Here is an 18,125-nt window from a genome sequence, read left to right as displayed (position 1 = left end):
AGTGGCGACATCACAGTGGCGTCACCACCCTCACACCCGCGAGAGGAAGAGGAAGACAACAGCGTCACCATGGAGCGCGCCCTGTCGGCTTTAAATTTTAAATTGGCGGCGCAACCAATGGGCTGGCTGAGGGCGCCGGGTCCCGCCCTCCTCGGCCGTCACGGCCGCTGGCCAATGGAACGCGGCGCTCCCCACTCACGCTCCGCGGCCGGCCAATCAAAGCAGAGTGACGCTCGAGCGGCCGTCGCCGCACCGCCCTTCCGCCCCTCTGCACTGCCAGCGCGGGCGCTGTATTGCGCAGGCGCGTCACATCGCTGCTGCCCAATGGGGAGCGAGGAAGGGAGGGGGCGGGCGCTCGGCGGTGACCAATAGAGACGCGCTCGGCGAGGGCGCCAGCAGTTGTACCGGGCGATGGCGGCGGGTGCGCTCTGACGGGGGCGGCGGCGGCGGGGCCGTGGTGCAGCGGCGGGCGCCATGGCGTGCTCCCACAGCGTGGTGTTCCTGCTGGACACGGCCAGCCCAGGGCGGCGGGAGCGGCTCCAGCGTGGCGCCTTGCGGCTCCTCAACTACCTGGGCTGCCGCTTCGGCCTGCCCCGCCTCCGCTGGGCCTTCAGGTTCTTCGACTCGCTGGGGGGCCGCGGCCGGGCCTCGTGGGGCGGCGGCTTCCGCCCGCCGGGGCCCGGCGCCTGGGCCCGTTTCGAGGAGGAGCTGGGGGAGCGGTTCGGGGCGCGGAGACCCGCCGCTGTCCTGCCCGGGCCGGCGCCCCGCGCCGCCCTCACCCACCAGGGTCTCAAGGAGACGCTGCTCGACTTCCAGTGGGACCGCCCCGAGATCGCGTCCCCCACCAAGCCGCTCCGCAGGACTCGGAGGACGGAGCTGGCCGCCGGAGAGCCCCCGGAGAGCCAGGCACCTTCCGAAGGCTTTGTGAACGCCGTCTTCCTCTTCTCCCCCTGTCCCCACTCGCGGAGGGAGCTGCGGCGGTTCCTGTCGGGGAGCGACGCCCCTTCCTCCCCTGGGGAGCCGCCCGCGGCTCAGGAGCTGGCCGAGAAACTCCTGCCCAGGAGTGTCAGGGAGTTGATTGCGGAGCAGAAGATCACGCTGTTCTGGGTGGACACTGCCGAGTGGTCTCAGGTAATGACACTGTATCTCACAGCTGTGAGCGCTAGCAGCCCATCTTCTATACTGCTTCCCTGCATGAGAAGGGAGAGTAGTTTTATGTTGTAGTCTTAGAGTGGAAGGGAGGGGTCTTCAGTTTCTGCCACATGATCTTGTTCAGCACGAGATGGAAAGTTGGAATAGTAGTCGTCCAGGTGGAGACTGAGCTGTATCTGCAATTGAGGAACTGTACGGTGTTTATTGATGGGTTATCTTGTGCTTCCAGTTAGGTGGGAGTTATAGCTCTTCGGAATTGCCAATAAGCCGTCTGATAGGTCAGGTGTCTACATACCAGATTTAAAACCCTTAGCTTGAAAATGTTGGCTAGCTCTTAATTCAGTGGGAATAGTGTTTTCTTTCTTGGGTTCCTGTGAAGGCTAATGAGTCCATGAAAACACTGCATTTAGATGTTTTGTATACATTTTGTATGCTAGTTTTTCTGAAAGCACACAATTATTATTTGTTCAGATGAAGGCTGTCTCTGCTAACATTAACTTGAGGCCTCTCTGTTACTTTATTTCAGCTGATTGAATCCCCAGATCATGTTGGATACTGGACAATGTTTGACCTGATCTGTCAGGTGGGAGGCTCCATTTTGCCGGCTGAAACCTTAGTGCATTGTTTGAATCACCACAGGGCAGATCTTGCTCATGGCTTTCTTGGAGACTTGGGTTCCCCAGTGCCACAGGTTGTGCCTTGGACCACACTTCTGCCATTGGATGCAACTTTGAACTGCTTGTTCTCGAAGCGCTCTTTATTTCAAGCAGTATTCCCCCAGCAAGAAGGAACATTGTTTCTCAGCATGCCTGGTAAGGAAAAAAAAAAAGTAGTAAAAGATAAATGTGAATAGTAGTAACTGTGATCTCTCATGTAGGGTCTTTGAGCTTCTCTTGTACACAGTATGTAGAAGTAACTTCAGATATTTAAGAGCCTAAGTTTAAAAAAAAAGTCCTGTGTGTGCTCTTGTTCCTCTGATATGAGAGCTATTGGCTGGTATTTCTGATTTAGTTTCTTCAGGTTTACATGCTTCCAGAAGTTTGGATGCATGAAGAGCTCTTTGCTGGTCCTACCTTATATGGGTGTACACCCTTTTCTTAGGTATGCTTTGTCTCGGCTTCAATTTAGCTAAACTAAGAACACAAAAAGTTACTTCAAAAGAAAACAAATTAGCTTTGAAGCAACATGCAGTGTACATTGGCTCTTTCTTTAGTGGTCCTTTTGTGCACTCAGCTCCTTGAGAGCTTGGGTAGGTTAGTTCTGCAGTGCTGTTACTGTAGAACTACTCCCAATTGAATCTTGAACTTCAATGCAAAAAAAAGTTGTCCCTTCACTTAGGTGAAAAAGCTATTCTACTTGCTTTAGGACTCTTGCTTTATTTTACCCTTGCACAGGAGGAAAGAAGCAGGAAAGTTGTGCTGTGATCCTGGAACCACTCACCATGAGTCAGAGGCAACTGTGTTGTCCAGTCAACATCCTCCTGAAAGGTAGCTTGACGGGTTGGAGCTTGGTGCAGGCTGGCCACTTTCTCACAGAGAGCTGGATACTGCAGTGCTCACAGGCTAAGCAGGCAGAACATAACAGATCACTCTTTCATCAGCTCTTAAGGAGTTTAGTGACTGAAGAACTACACATGGTAAACCTTTATTTTTGCCTTAAACTAATAGCTGTTCTGAAATGAGCTGTGACAAAAGGGGTGGCAGCGTATTATGTTTCAAAGACAATGATAGTATTTGTTGCACTGGAAATTGCCCATTTGGAGCTAAATTCAGAACATTCTTTAGGAGATCATGTAGGTCTATAACCTCTTTGTAAAGTATTTGTAGTTCTTAGGTCTCTGTATTTCTAGGTAATGTAAACTGTTCTCTTTTGGTTGTTGTTTTTTTTTTTTTTAATGTAGGTTGCTGAAGTATCTCTATCTAAAGCTTGGTGCCCCTGCACTGCTGTTTTATCACCGCTTTCTGAGAGTACTGCAGTTCTGACTATAGTTGGTACTGAGAAGACCGCTGAAGTTCAGCGATGCAACCTTGAAGGAGCTGTAGTGGAGAACTCTTCCCAAGACCATGCTCTTAACCTCCCAGATATTGTGAATACTGTGTTGAGTGAAGCTGACACAGTGGTGGAAGATTCTGTGGCCACTATGGGTAGGTCAAGAAATGCAAAAGTTACCATCTTTTGATCATCTCTGGATCTGATTTGGAGTGGAAAAATCTAAAGCTAACTTCCTCAGTGAGGAGCCTCCAATTTTTAGGACTTGTTTATTTAGTCTTGTCTTCTGTGGCTCAGGCCTTATGATGTGATGCAGGAATCTGCACTGGTGTGCCTTTCTGTTTTATTGACAAAGTATTAGTTGCCTTTTGCTTGTAGATAAAGCACAGCTACTTGTGCTTGGGGACAAGTTTTTAGAATGAGGTTTCCTAAAATGTGTCACATAGGCCATCCCTGGCCAGTAGAGCCTTTGCTGTGGCTGCAGGGAGGCGGCTTTTAGCTCACCTGTTTTGTGTTAGTGAATCTTCTTACAAGTCTCCCTGCCTGATGTATTGGCTATTAAATTGCCCCTCCAGAACCAAAAGTTTGAAAACCTCTGCTATAGAGCCTCTATGAAGTCTGGGACCTCCTGCCACTTTGTTTAGGTTTTTTTTTATGTGTCTGCTCACAGGAGAAGAAACTGCTATGCCAGAGTGGGTCCAACAGGAACTTTCCCGTACAGAGAGCTGGTATCCTTCAGTGCTTGAAGCATGGTATCCTGCATCAAATGCTTGTGGGGCAAGCTCAGATCTGATGGAGTCGTTCAGGTATTTTTCTGAAACGTCTGCATAATAATCAAGGATTTCTGCTTCCTGTCAAGGGAGTATAGCTGTAGTGTTGCTTAGAGTTCTAGAATTAAGTGTCCCTCTTGGTGCTTTTATTTCTGTGCTCAGTTTACTGTGTTCTTTTGCTTCATTATATCTTGGTGTACAGACAAAATGAACTGGGAACAGGAAGTTTGGGTAGCAGTTTGTGTGGATTAAGATCTTGACAGTTTCAGGAGTGATAGAGGTGACTTAAAATGACCTGAGCTACTTGGGGAAATGTCAGACTTCAGCTCTTGTGGCATGATAAGATACATTAGCAAGATGCTGAAGATAGTAGTTGTGTTATCACAGTTGGTATTTAGTAGGAACAAATAAGCCTGCTTTCTTCAAAGAGCTTGCTGAGTGAAATGTTAAAAAAAAAAATATCTTAATGCAGGATAGCTTAGATAACACAAAGCTGCTCATGTAGTTTTGTGGCATGGGTCAGTGGCATATCCATTGTTCGTCAGGCAATTCTTACTATACTTGTTTCCAACTTGGTGTGACCCTTTTAATAGGGTGGTTTGGGTTTTTTTATAGTCTTAAGAAAGAATTTTGGGAAGCAAGCATTGGAAGAGTACTAGCATGTGTTCCTTCCGCTATATTGCTGTGCATTGGCACCTAGAAAAACCTGGTTCCTGTCTGTTGGCAATGAGGGATGTGCCTCCCACTCCTATCTTTCCTTGATAACTGTATGGAATGGCTCTCCCATGTATAGGCTCCTGCAGGTTCCTTGTGCTAATGGGAAGGATGATGCAGACCAATCTGAAGAACTCTCAGAAAGTCTATGTGAGCTGTACCAGAGAAAATCCAGTGAAACATCTGCTGCAGCTGGATCAGGAAATAACAAAAAGAGACGTATGTATACTTTGGGATTATATATGCATGTTATGTTGTCAATTAAAAATGATAAAGACTTCTCGGGCCTTTTTAATGCAGGAACCGTAGAGATCTGTATCTCCTGAGTAGTGGTGTGCTTTAGATTTTCTTATTTGGAGACAGCATCATTTACATATTAATATTAGGATTGTCCTTTGGTACAACCCAAATGACTCTTTCAAGGCTGTGCAGTGACTGGTAAAACTGTTCAAAAGCAGCATGCAGAGCTCTGCAGTTTCGGTAGTTGTTATAGGTCCCTATAAGTAGGGATCGTTCCAGCTACTACTAACTATTGCAGCCTCTCAACTTTGTTTTAGAAGTGTTTTATTTCTCCAAATAAGAATTTATTCATTGCATTTCAGTCTGCTACCCACAGTTGATTATAGGCTAACCTGAGGTATCCCTAAGTCTTGCTCTGTCAGCTGTTTCTATTTCTGTGACATAAGATTGCTTCCTATATATGTAACTTCTGATTATACTTAGTAAATTCTTGTACAGAGCAACAGCTTTTTACTTAGAGAAGTAGCTGCCTGCTGTGCTGCCTTACACTTATTTCTTGGAGAAATACAAACCTTTTGGGTCATGGTTTCCACTAGAGGGTTGCTACACTCACTTGACAGTAACACAGAATTCAGTATTATGCTCTGCTATGGAGTTCCTGCCCCAGTGTGTCTGATGGTAGAACTTTTTTTTTTTTTGTGGTGTTGCAGGTGTAGTTCCCCGAACTCCGGTCAGGCAGAAGATGAAGACTATGTCAAGATCCCTGCAGATGCTCAATGTAGCAAGACTGAATGTAAAAGCTCAGAAGTTTCAACCTGAGGGTGCACCACCAACAGTGAATGAGAAGGTTTCGCAGAAGCTTTCAGCAAGGAGATTGGATGAAAAGGTGGAAGAAAAAGATAAAGCGCTTAAGATACCAATAGGTGTGTGTTGAGTTATCAGTCCTGATATTTGTAGGAGGTCATACGGGATTTTTATGGAATTTAGTTTCTATAAATGTTTACAACGTAGTGTTACAACTACTCCTGGGGTTAGTTTCCTGCCTTGTCTCCATCTGAAAAAAGTAATAAGGAATTATCTTTTTTCTCTGTCAACCAAAAGTAGAGGGAAGCACCCATCAAGGTGTAACTTGAATTGTAGTCTTATTTACTAATTATGCAGAATTAAAGGGCATTTCTTGACTGCTACAGTAGCCCAAAAACTAAGACTAATTTGTCATGGGTCTGGACCTGGGACTGCTTCTGTTAGTGTTCTGTGATCTGGTTGCATCTTTGCTGGAGAAAATCTTTATAATGACCACATCTGTTCCCCTCCTCAGCCGGAACAAGTATTTTATTAGTAAATGCCTGTATTGAACAGGCATTTTGTTAACTTAGATCACTTTCCTTGTAGACTTCAAAACCGAGGAGGAACTGCAGTCCCATTTAATTGCAAGCTACCAGAAGGCTGTGACTGAGGGAATTCTTTCATCTGTGTGTGCCCAGAATATGATCATGGCCATTAAAAGGTTTTTGAAAGTACAAGATGCCAAAGAGAAAGAGGTAGGTAAGAGCGTGTTGTCAGGGTTGTTAACTTAGGCTACCTTTCCTTCTTAGCTGAAGTTTCTCTGCACAGTTACACGTAGTCAAAACCCACAACCACACCTTTCTGTACCAACTCAATGGTGGGAAAACTGTAGGTAGTTGTAAAGAATGTAGGAAAATCCAGTTCAGTTATCAGTTTACACTTTTGCTAAATATTGCAACAAATGTCTTTTTCCTTTACATTGACCTCATTCTAATTTCATTTATTCAAAGACAGTATTTTAAAAAATATATTCTTGCAAACGATATTTTAAAAACGTCTCCTACTCTTGCTTTACTTGGCAAATCTAAGCCTACTGCTTCTCCAGGAAAGAGACATAGCTCAAGGTATTTCTTCCTATCTTTAACACTATTTATAGACTTAAAGCAACTCACTGAAACCAAAATTGGTAAACTTGTGAGTAATTGAAAAAAATACTGTGAAAGCCAAATCCACAGTTACTGAAGAAGGCCTGAAGCTGCAAGTAACCTTCTCTGTGATTTCAAGATACATGTTGTTCTATGTCTCATGTTACTGTGACTTTGTTACTGAAAGAAAAAGAGAATTCCTTTCCTTGAAGGAGAAGAAAAAAACTGAGCTAGTTGCCAAAAAATGGGTCAAGAGGGATGGGGAGAAAAAACCTGCCTTGCAGGCAGAGAACAGACTTGAAGTTTATCCTGTAATTATGTGTCTCTGCAGGTGGCCTGTGTGGAAAGAGTCAGAAACCATCTCCTGAAGACCAGTAAAATGCTCAGGCAACAGCATGGCTCCCAGAAGGAGACCAAAGTCAGAGAGTATGAGACGCTATTTACTTCAGCTTCTGAGATACTGTAGAGTTGATTAGCAATTTTTAATGGTGGCTTTTAGTGAAAAAGTATACATATGGAGTAAACATTCCAAGGAGAATCTCTGGTCACAGTAAAGACATTTAATTAAATGCAAATATACGTACACTGTGTGGTAAGCATTGCAGTCTATATCTGAAACAAGGGTTCTATGCTAACAAAATTATGCTGTGTCAAAAGGAGCCAGTTTCCTTCCTAATGCTTTTTTGAACTTAACTTTTGCAGTAAATATGCCGTTTTGAAAAAAACAACCCCAAAACAGCAGTGAATGATTACTTGTTTTCTTAGGTGCCGGCTTCAGGTATTTTTGCGCCTTGAATTATGTCTTCAGTGCCCTTCACTGCAAAGCAACAGTGATGAAATGGAGCAGCTGTTAGAAGAGGTAAGTAAACTATAGGCCAAGTTGTCTTTCTGGATGGCACTAGAAATGCAGACCTGGAAGCTGTAGTTTTCCCTTGATTTTACTGTACATTTTATAGTCATTGCTAAAAAATTCTGGTTTTGCAACTGTTGCAACTTTCTTTTCCAGATGACGGATATGCTACGCATTTTATGTCTGACTGAAGACCCAGGGTATCTTACAAAGTTTCTGGAGGAAATACTAGAATTGTAAGTTCTTGAGTGTGACTTAAGTGTTACTGGGGACTGGTTTTGGTTGGATGTTTTCTTTGAGTAAACAGCAATCTACAGCTTTACTGCATCTTTGTAATTTTCGGGTTTAGACACATTCTGTTTATCTTATACTTGATTGAAGAAAAAGTAGCTGGTAAGCAAGTAAACTGTTGAAAAAGACTAGTTGATTTTCAGTTGGTTTTTTTAATTGACACATAAGGACAAGGATTTAGTTCAAACATTGGGATTGAAACGGACGCTTTTGTGGGGGACTGTATTTGATGTGGGTTCTCTCTGATGCTCTAGGTATATGAATTCTATACCAAAGACCCTTGGAGATATTTATTATGGTCTTGGTACACAAATACCCCCGAAGCTGACAGCTGTTCTGCCTGCGGACTTCTTCAGCGATGACTCTGTGATTGTGGATAGCAAATCTCCAGGCCTTCCACGGTCTTTATCATCTGCCTTAACTCCCAGCACTGTAAGCCTATGCACCGAGAGTGATCAGCTGGAGGAGCTGCGCACCAGATCTGCCAAAAAGAGAAGGTAATAATTCCAAATAGGAGGCAGCTTGTTTCAGCCTGGGCTGTGGCTGAGGAGTTGCCTAAACTACATCTCTGTTGTTTTTTGTTTCTGTTGCTGGATAGCTGGTTGGGGCAAGCTGACATCTGCTGATAGGTCTGCAAGCCTGGGACAAATATTAAGGGCTCCCATTTTTCATTTTAACTTGCCATTGTTGACTATATGAAAGTGTAATCTCGATTCTGTATGTGTATCTTACACAAAAGCAGAGTTCCTGAGCATCTTCCATGAGTGGAAGATGTTCTACTGTGCAGTAGGTGATGCTATATTGTTAAAGTTAAAACTGATTTACTGTAGGCCTCTGTTGGGGATCCTGTGTGAATTTTAACAAATTGTTAAATGAGTCTTAATACCATCCTTAGTTAGGTATAGCTATTATATTTCAAATCATCTTTCAGTGTTGTAACATAAGTGAGGTACCAATGCAACTGGCAATCTGAATTTAGGTGACTTCCTATCTCTTGAGTCAAACCTAAGTTTAATTGTCATTAGATTGATAACTATGCTTCTGATCTTACTTTAAGTTAATCCTTGTATACTTTCTAAAGGAATAATGTGTTGGCCAGACACAGGAGCATGACAGAAGCACCACAGAACTTGCGTCAAATTGAGATTCCCAAGATAGCCAAGAATCCCATCAGAAAGGTAAAACTCTTCCAAAAGAATTTTGTCTGTGGGCTGCTTCTGCAGGGGTGCAGCAATGTGGTGAAGTGACACATGAGTGCAAAAACTCGTGCTCTGTATTCATGTAGCTAAGTATGCCCTGTATCGGTGGTAGAGAGATCAGAATTGTTTTGAAGGAGAAACTGAAATAATGTGTGATTCAGAGCTTACAGTTAATATTCATAATAGTTAAACATAACGTTAAACTGCCAGTGAGGCTAACTTCTTTTTTGTTTCAGGAGAACTTGCGTTCTTACCTTGCCAGTGAGAAGTCCCAACAGATGCCAGTGTTGCAGAAAGAAGCAGTGCAAGGTATATTGACTTCTAGCTTTTTCATGGAACAATGCATCTTCAGCACACATTCTCACTAGAAATTCTAGTGAGCATACTGGAAATCTGAAGGAAGTTTTGCTGAATTCTGCAAAAACTTTGAGGAAAAAATAATCATTGTATTCTGTGTGCTCACATGCGGAAAACATAAATTAGGTATCCTGAAAAGAAAACCTTTCCATTCTTCCATGAATCTTGCAATTATTTTAATCTTCTCTGTCCTGAAAGGAAAATGAGGACAAGAGTGAACTTCTATATCTGGAAACAGCACATATCTCTGCAAAATACTTTATAGAATTAAATCCCACATGGGTTCTCTGAACCAACATGTGTTTCAGTTGAGATTTTGCAGCTCACTTAATGTTGTTCTATCTAGGACACTGACTGGTTGGTTTTTCTGCTGTGGCATCTGCTTGTAGCCTATTGCTGGAATAATGCAGATTTGTAAGAGAAGTCCAGGATGGATTTAAAGCCGGACATGTTTCAGTAGCAGAAAAACAATTTTTCGATGCTTTGTGGCCCCTAAAAAGTTTTTTTTCTATGCTGGTATGTGATGTTCCCATCTCTAGTAGCCTGACAAAATTACCTTCCTGTGATGACTTTTTCCCTCCCTTCCCCTCTTTTTTTTTTTTTTTTTTTTTTTTTTTAATCTGATAATTTCTTTCTCTATCTTGCCTCACAGAGGTTACAAAGGTGAGGAGGAACCTCTTCAATGAAGAGATACATTCACCATCAAAAAGGTCTATGAAAAAGATGCCTAGAAGCCAGTCAGTATCTGCTGTGGAAGGCTTAAGATACAAATGTAGTGATAAAGGCCCTAAAGGTAGGACATAGGACATGACTTAACACATGTAGGATTGTTGTGGAAGAGATTTTGTTAAAATTCCTATTCTTGTGTCCTTAGTTCTATGCAACAATTATTATGTTTTTAGTGGAGGAAAAAATACTTTAGATCATTGCTGTGGTGTTTGGAGGGTGAATAGGATGGTATTGAAACCAAAACCGTTTTTATACTGAACTCTCTACATCTCATAAAGAAAAGTACTGTTAAAAATGCTTGGTGAAAAAAGGATCTCTGAATGAAAGATGAAGAGTGAAATTGATCTCAGTAGGTTAATTATGTCCGACACAGTCGGTACTATTAATAATATTGAGAGAGTGGGAAGGAAGTGTAGACACTGGACTCTAAAATCATGATAGCTTATGACTGGTGGGAGACTGATGCACAGTGATTCTTACACCGAAGCTGATACAGTAGGAGAAATAAATACAGTTTTGTATTTATTCATCCTAACTGCTTTATAATTGTGTGATGTTACAATTCTTGCTTGATTTTTATAGATCATCACATATTATTGACTAAGAGAGTTGCAGAAACGCCACTACATAAGCAGGTGTCCAGGAGACTACTACATAAGCAGATCAAAGGCCGGTGAGTAAACTTTCTGAATTTCTTCAATAAGTAGTGGATGTCTAGTGGTTGTGAGCACAAGAATGAGGTATCTTCTTTGTGGTCAAAAGTATAGTCTTCAGCTAAGGCAGTAAGAGAAACAGTGGAGGCTAAGTTCCATTGTCTGAGTAGGGAGAAATACTGCTTGCTTCATTATGTAAGTCAGGGTGCTTTAATTTCCTCATCTGACTTCTGTTTAGGTTCAGTTGCTGTTTTGAAGGCTTCTGAAGAAAAGGCCTGTGCTTTTATGGACTCTCAGCTGAAACTTAGTGTTTACTTCCATGTAGAACTGTTACCTATACAGGCGGACAGTTACCCATACTCAATTTTATGTTAATAGGAGGCAAAGTGCTTATTAATTGCTCACTCTAGCTCACAAAGCAATATATTGTTGTAGAATAGAGTACTGCTTTTCAGTCTGTGTGGTAAGTTCTGTTTCTGTAAATGTGAACAGTATGCTAAGTCCAAAATATCTGCTTTTTGTCAAGGTCTTCTGATCCAGGTTGCATTAATGGTGTTGTAGAAGAATCTCCAGATAAGGACATAAACGGTAAGCACTGATTCTTGATTAAAGGTGGTTTTGTTGTGTTGTAGCTTGTAAGATGAGCATGGTTCAATTTAGGCAATTCATGAAGAGTCAGTACAAAAGCATTGTACTATTCTGTTGGTGGAGCACAGCCTCCTCTGATAGAACCCCTTGCTGCTCACTGCTTTGACAGCTTTGTATAGTAGAAGTTACTATACCTTTCTTAACTCTTTTAAATGAAAATACATGAAAAGCTTTGAGGGTGAACAAGATTCTGATCTGCTATAATTACTGTCAAACCAGAACACGCAGGTTTTTTTTTTTTAATGTAACTTCAACATATTGTGCTGTGACCCTAATACCGCTCTGATTTCTACAGTAACAGATAGCCACCTGGCTCTGTGGAGTGTCTTATGTTGGCTACTGCTGTTTCTCATCCCCAGGAGGGAAGAAGAAAACAGAATGGTTGGGCAATCAGGAAAATTAAATCACTAGCAAAAAGAGACAGGAGATTAACTAATAATTTAACTTGGATGTAACTTGAATTCAAGATGGCTCTTCTAGCATTCTCTAGAAATTATATGGAAAGGAGGGATGAGAATAATCATGAGTTAGAGGAGAGGACATCATGGTTTGGAAGGGGTTTTGTATGTGTCAGTATTCCAAATCTCCAAGAAAGTTGAAGCTTTCTTCTTCATGTGCTTGCCTCCTTACATGAGATAGTTAGCTGTATGAAAGTTTCTTCTTAGAGTGTAGTGTTCTTTTTAGTTACAAACTGTTCCTGAATGTCCCCATTGCTGAGGCAGAAAGAAGGCTCAATCTCCAATATCCTTACCTTTCAGAAGCAGGTTTGAGAAGAAGCCCACGCATCAAACAGCTGTCTTTGAATAGGACCTGCTCTGGTGTTTTCTATTCCACTACACAGTCCAACTCACAAAAGTCACAGCAAGTCCATCAGGGACAGAAAGAGGAGAGCTGTACACTGCAGGATGCAGAAGGTACTGAATGGGATTTGAGCAGGCTGATATTGCTGATCTGAAAAGCTGGCATGGATAACTGAGTTTGATTTGATTTTGCTTTACAAGAGACTGTAAGAAGCTAAGAGCTATCATATAATATCTTCTGTAGACAGAAATTCATCCCCAGTAATTATTTTTGAATTGGGAATCTGAATTTGGAGGACAGTAAGGCAGCTATTTCTGTGATGAATACACTGCCAACTTAAGAAACCAGTCGGGCCCATCTAACAGAATACCACTGATTGTCACTCTGCATTCCTTAAACACAGTGAAATCCCTGTAAAATATGGGACAGAAATCCTAAAGCTTACTTTCAGTCTGCTCTGTGGCAGCATAAAGCAGTGACTGATGGGATCTTCTTTGCTGGCTTTCTCAGTGGGATTAACAGCTATAAATGGTGACATGTAGTTCCTTATATTGTACATATTACAAGAATATTTAGTCATGAACCAGAATTTTCTTAAGCTACAAGCTATACATAGAACAAGAGGCTGAGCTATTTGCTACTTTTTTCCAGCTAGCGTACTCTTCCTATAGATGGATATTAGTTTCATATTGGGAAATAATTCTGGTGAAGCTTTAATGTTTGGCCAGAAAAGAACATGCCAGGGCTATAGGCTTTATGCACTACTTGTCCATACATCTGAAGTGATCGAGACGCTTGTGGCACGTTACATGGTGTTAGCTGAGTTGTACTGTTCCACTTTATAGGCATTAAGCATCATTCAGAGGGCCCCACTGTCCAGACTCCCAAGAGATTTTTCTTTGGGGCGGTCATTGACACATACAGTTCTGCAGTGAAGCATTCACCTGGAAGCAGGAGAACAGGAAAAGATTTCTTACACTTAGAGGAGCCAACTGCTGATCAGGTAGAAATGCTTACCCCTCTCTCTTTCTTCCCATTCTCCTCTTCTTCTAGTCATGTTTAGTGAGACCTACACATCTTAAATGTAGTGTTTCTGCTAAGCCTGATCAAATGTGTTTTGTGGTTTAAATATTGAGAAGTAAATATCAAGGTGGTAGATAATACTACTGGGATAGAACAAGCATGATTCTTTATTTTTCTTTCCCTGCAGACTCCTAGAAAAACACCTCATAAAGTTGCCCAGAAGCCACAGAATTCTGCCAGTAAACTACCAAGGAGATCACCTCGCTTTCTCCACAGGACACCACAGAAGCTGGAGAAGACTCCTGGCAAAAATCCAGCTGCTAAGCAGACTGCAGCTAAGTGTTTGGGAAAGTACTTTTCTCATCCTGTACAAAGGGTCAAGTCACCATCTGCATTGACTGAAAGTAAGAGGGTTTGCTTACTGCAAGTGACTTCTAAGGATTGTTCTCCCACAGAAAGACTTTCCTCTCCTTATGAAGAGGCTGACTTACAAATACCAGAACATGAAGGGTTTGCAGTGCTGAATGCCTCGTTACCTCTGACAGATTCAAATCCAGCTGCTGCTTCCCCCTCTGCTGACCAGGAAAGATGTTTTACAGAACTGCAAACTCAAAGGTGTTCTTTGAGATACCTCTCAAAACTGGCATCTCCAGTTGATACTCAGAGGCAAATCCTTCCAAACAAAATTTGGGCGCAGTCAGACCTGTTACCTCAAGCAACTGAAAGCCCTCCCAGGAAATCTGAAGATCCAGGTTCAAAATTGTGTACCAGTCCACTGCATGCAGAAAAACCAGAGCTCGGCGTGAGGCTAGAGCTTTCCTTCAATTCTGGTATCTCTGAAAGTTCCACAGACTCCATGACAATCTGCTCTGCTTCCCATGCACAGGGTGGGGAGTCTGACTGGGAACTCAGTGCATCTAAACAATCTTCTCAAAAATCGCCAGGTATTACTGGCACTTCACTGAGGTCCCTGCTTCACACATCAAAGCAGGCCAAATGTGAACCACATTCTGGAGGAGAGAACCTCACACTTGCATGTGCAGCACCTCTTGAAGATAAGGACAACTGTCATGATAATGGTGGTAACTCTTATGTAGAAAGCTTTCAGCTTTGTCAGTCCCAAGTTACTGAAAATACCCCTGTATTGAAGAAAAATACACAGATGGATGTAGCATCTCAACAATCTTCTCCAACAGAGGACTTGGAAAACTTGGAAAAGCATTTGTCTCCAAAGCATTCTCCTGGAGGGCAAGTACATGCACAGAATGCTGGGCTAGGGTTTGAGCAATTGGTTAAGGAGGGGAACTCCAGTGCAAACAGCTGTGAGTCCTTCCTAAGTGGTTCTCAAACAGTTAGTGATGACTTGGAACCAAGAACCCTGCTGGGAGAAGAATATGCGGGTTTGAAGGCTCCAGGTCTGAAGAGACTCTTCAAATTTGCCCTGAATACTTCACCTCCTATGCCAAAGTCTGCTCCTCCCTATTCTTTACGCTGCACTGCAGACAGGAGGCAGCGGGAGGCTGAAGCGCGGATGGGAAATCCTCAAATTCTAGCTAAGGTCTCTACCTCTAAGAGTCGTCGCAAAATGCCTTCTGCTAGTCCACCAACTTACAAAGTTGAACTTGAAATGCAGGCTTCAGGCCTGCCCAAACTTCGCATTAAGAAGATTGACTCTTGCTCATCTTTGGAAACTCAGCCTGAAACAACTGCCAGCAAACCCAATGGAGGAGAGGGTCCTGTTGGTGATCTTGCTATGACCTGGTGTAGCAAACACCCGGGAAAACTAGCAGCTGCCTGTGGTTCACCCTCCTGCTGTCGCTCTTTCCACAGTACACCTGGGAAAGGTGGAGGACAGACCTACATATGCCAGTCATACACTCCAACAAGCTGTGCCTCTAGTGCCACCTCCCCATCCCCCTTAGAAGCAGGAGTTCCCTGGACGCCTTCTCCAAAGCAGAAGGGCAAGACTACCCCTGATGCTATCAATGATTGGCCTCGGAGAAAGAGAGCAGCAGGCAGTGCTGCTAATGCCAGTTGTGGTCAAAGTGAGAAGAATGGCGATGAACAGAAGAGAGCGTCAACAGGTAGAGAAGGAGAAGTGAAGATCTCTGAGCATTGCAGCAGCAAAGTAACAAATGTTCTTGGGGATTTTGAACTGGAAGGGATTTGCAAGCTCCAGGATCAGGCATCTCCTAGTGACTCTGAAACCAGGGCTGATGAGGACTCTACCATGGGAGCTTTTGGCTTGAAGTCTCGAAAGCGGGTATTTACATATCTGTCACCAGAAAAGGAGAATCATGATGCCAAGAGATCTTGCACTGACAGGTGCGATTTGGATCCTGCTGGCTTTTCCACAGATGAGGGGAACAGGAGCAAATCAAGGATGGACTCTGTACTTCCTGAGAAACCAGGAGCATGTGCTCTCATAACTCTTGAGCAGCACAGTCGTGTAGATGATGATGTCTTCCTTTTGTCAGGTAATTAAGTGGCACAAGTGATGCTCTATTGAAATTCAGAGATGGTTGAAGTAGGGTAGACAAAACCAAGAATGCCTTTGTTTTCTGTCTATCTGAGGGAGAATGAGGTGGAGGGGGAGAGTGGGTTGTAGATGACATGGAAGTTAATTATGTGGAGAGGCAGGCTAGATGTGTGGTGTGAGTTCATCCATGGAGTACTAATGATGGGAGAGAGATCAGAGAAATATGAAAGTGCAGGAGGCTGGAGGAATTGGAAGGAAAGCTCGAGATCTGGGAGAGGGAAGATCCCAATTGCATCCAAACTGGCAATTTATTTGTTTGTCTTGATGCCACTAGCTGTTTCCATCTACTGTCCAGCACTGAAGCCAGCTGTCTAAAGCCGGGCTGCTTCAGTATAGACTAGACCCTTGGTGGGGTTAATCTTGTGGATGTTGGTATCTACTGCTGATCCAGTTCTTCTGTCTGCCTGTGGTGGCAGGCCCATTCAAAGTGGGTATCGGGAACAATTGCCTCGCTAGCAGTAATGTTGCCTTGGTAGGTATTGAAGTTTAAACTACCTCTTTGCTTTTGCTGTGGGTACAGATGATTCAGCTGACCTTGGTAAAACAGGCTCTCAGCTGTGTAAACAAGGCCTTGTGAGTTTCAAACACTTAATCCAGTATTGTTCTAGAAATTACATGTTGCGGCAGACGATAGCAGATGTTCTACAGTCATTGCATGCCCTGAAGCATTAAGCTTCAGTGTCTTGTTTCCTCTTGTAAGAAGGGTTTGTATACAGAGGCAATGTCTTACTCATTCAACAGGTATCACTGAGAAAAACAGACAAACTTTAAAGCAACATTAGTCCATATCTGGGACATGTAACAACAGCAGCATTTAGCCTTAGGCTGGTCCTGTAAGAGACTTTCTGTACTTAAAGACCTTGTTTCTGTATTTATAGATCTTCATGATTATAACAGTTTTCTTCCAAGACACGAGTTAACTGTAGAGTAACTATGTTTAATACAAGCGAAGCACTTTTCTACTAAATCTAAGAAAATGAAATGCGCTAAGAGCTAATTTCAGACTGCTGTTTATTTTTCTTAATGTCAGAAAGCCACTGTGCCAGCCAAAATTGTTTCATATAAACTCAAAGTATCACTTGTGCTGATGGAAGTTTTGAGGTAGAATAAAGGCTGTGTATGAGATTTACCTGAAAGCACCCTTGAGTTACCAGTTTGCTGTAGCATCTCACTGTGCTTATCCAGGCTCAACTCCACCAGTGAAGAACGTGCTCTCTGCTAGCAGCATTCTAGCACTGACCCAGTCTCCACTGCTGTGCCAGGGACAGACACCGCCATCTCGGAGAAAGTGTGCTCAAGGTAAAGCCACCTGTGCTGGAAGGAAAGGCTGGGCTCGACTGGACTAGATGTGCTCTCTGCTTGTCTGCAATGAAATGAAAATAAAGTTGTACTGTCCTAGGGACTGGCCTTTGTGCAGAAAGCCTGTGGCTGTATCTGCCACTTCTGTATTCAGTGTCTCCATCCCATGTGCTTCCAAGAAGCTTGGCACGAATTGGGAAGTTTGGAAGGGAGGGGAGGTAGCAATGAAGAAAGAGAGTAGCTCTGCAGGAAGTGCTTGTTTCCAGTTGGTATTTGGCTTCTTGGAGTCACCAGTAAACTTTGGCAAACTGTGGCTTTAATTTATTCTTTCTCTCTTGTAGAAGAGGAGTCTGATGCCTTCCAAGTTACTGCCAACCAGGAGCTGTCTCCATTCCACATCATGGCTTCCAGGAAGCATCCCATTAGCAGGACTTACCTACGGAAAAAGCTGCTCAGCTGAAGTTTGGAGCCAGAACAGTATGGAAAACTTTGCATTATCCCAGCTGTACAACACCCTTTTTAATAAGGACCTTATATTTGGTGTTGGACTGGACCTGTCTTGTGCTGGTTGGTAGGAGACTGGATGCAAGCACATGACGGTGGAATTGAGGACCACTCTAGTTTGTGGGGTTTTGTTTGGTTTTTTTGATACCCTCAGTTGCAGCATCTCTCCAACTGTTCAAAGCCCAGCTTGGTCTTCCTAGCACTTCTGCATGTGGTAGCTGAGTTCTGCAGCAAAGGTTCAGTTCTGCTAGGTAAAGAGGGAGAGCTGTCACTTTTCTACAGCTTTCTTGTAAAATAAACTGATGTGAATTTTCACTGTGTCACTTAATCAGAAATCTGTATTTAGCCCAAGTGAGGGGCAAGGGGTTGGGGCTGTAGGAAGCTGGGGGTGAATGGGTACGAAACAAGCTGCGTGCTTCTGCTGTTGATCTTGTTT

The 18,125-nt window shown here is 43.2% G+C and overlaps 1 protein-coding gene across 2 annotated transcripts; it reads left to right on the top strand.

The window, feature by feature from the left end:
• The first annotated feature begins 379 nt into the window (after nucleotides 1-379).
• On the top strand, nucleotides 380-18,004 carry TICRR (TOPBP1 interacting checkpoint and replication regulator). 2 transcript variants are annotated; one of them, XM_080396140.1, is made up of 22 exons: nucleotides 380-1,131; nucleotides 1,679-1,964; nucleotides 2,547-2,788; nucleotides 3,053-3,296; nucleotides 3,812-3,947; nucleotides 4,705-4,844; nucleotides 5,576-5,788; nucleotides 6,258-6,406; nucleotides 7,128-7,222; nucleotides 7,562-7,655; nucleotides 7,803-7,882; nucleotides 8,192-8,434; nucleotides 9,019-9,115; nucleotides 9,373-9,445; nucleotides 10,146-10,286; nucleotides 10,805-10,895; nucleotides 11,402-11,463; nucleotides 12,285-12,437; nucleotides 13,170-13,327; nucleotides 13,535-15,824; nucleotides 17,072-17,185; nucleotides 17,527-18,004. In XM_080396140.1, exons 1-22 carry the CDS (start codon nucleotides 475-477, stop codon nucleotides 17,643-17,645), a joined length of 5,877 nt encoding a protein of 1,958 aa, XP_080252266.1. In that variant the 5' UTR covers nucleotides 380-474; the 3' UTR covers nucleotides 17,646-18,004. The 2 variants fall into 2 exon arrangements, with proteins under 2 accessions (XP_080252266.1, XP_080252265.1); XM_080396139.1 differs by having other exon boundaries at nucleotides 12,282-12,437.
• The last annotated feature ends 121 nt before the right edge of the window (nucleotides 18,005-18,125 follow it).

The sequence above is a fragment of the Falco punctatus genome (assembly GCF_963210335.1).
Source record: "Falco punctatus genome assembly, chromosome: 7".
Taxonomy (NCBI): domain Eukaryota; kingdom Metazoa; phylum Chordata; class Aves; order Falconiformes; family Falconidae; genus Falco; species Falco punctatus.
The sequence above is the reverse complement of the archived record's forward strand: the minus strand, read 5'-3'. Positions and strand labels throughout refer to the sequence as shown.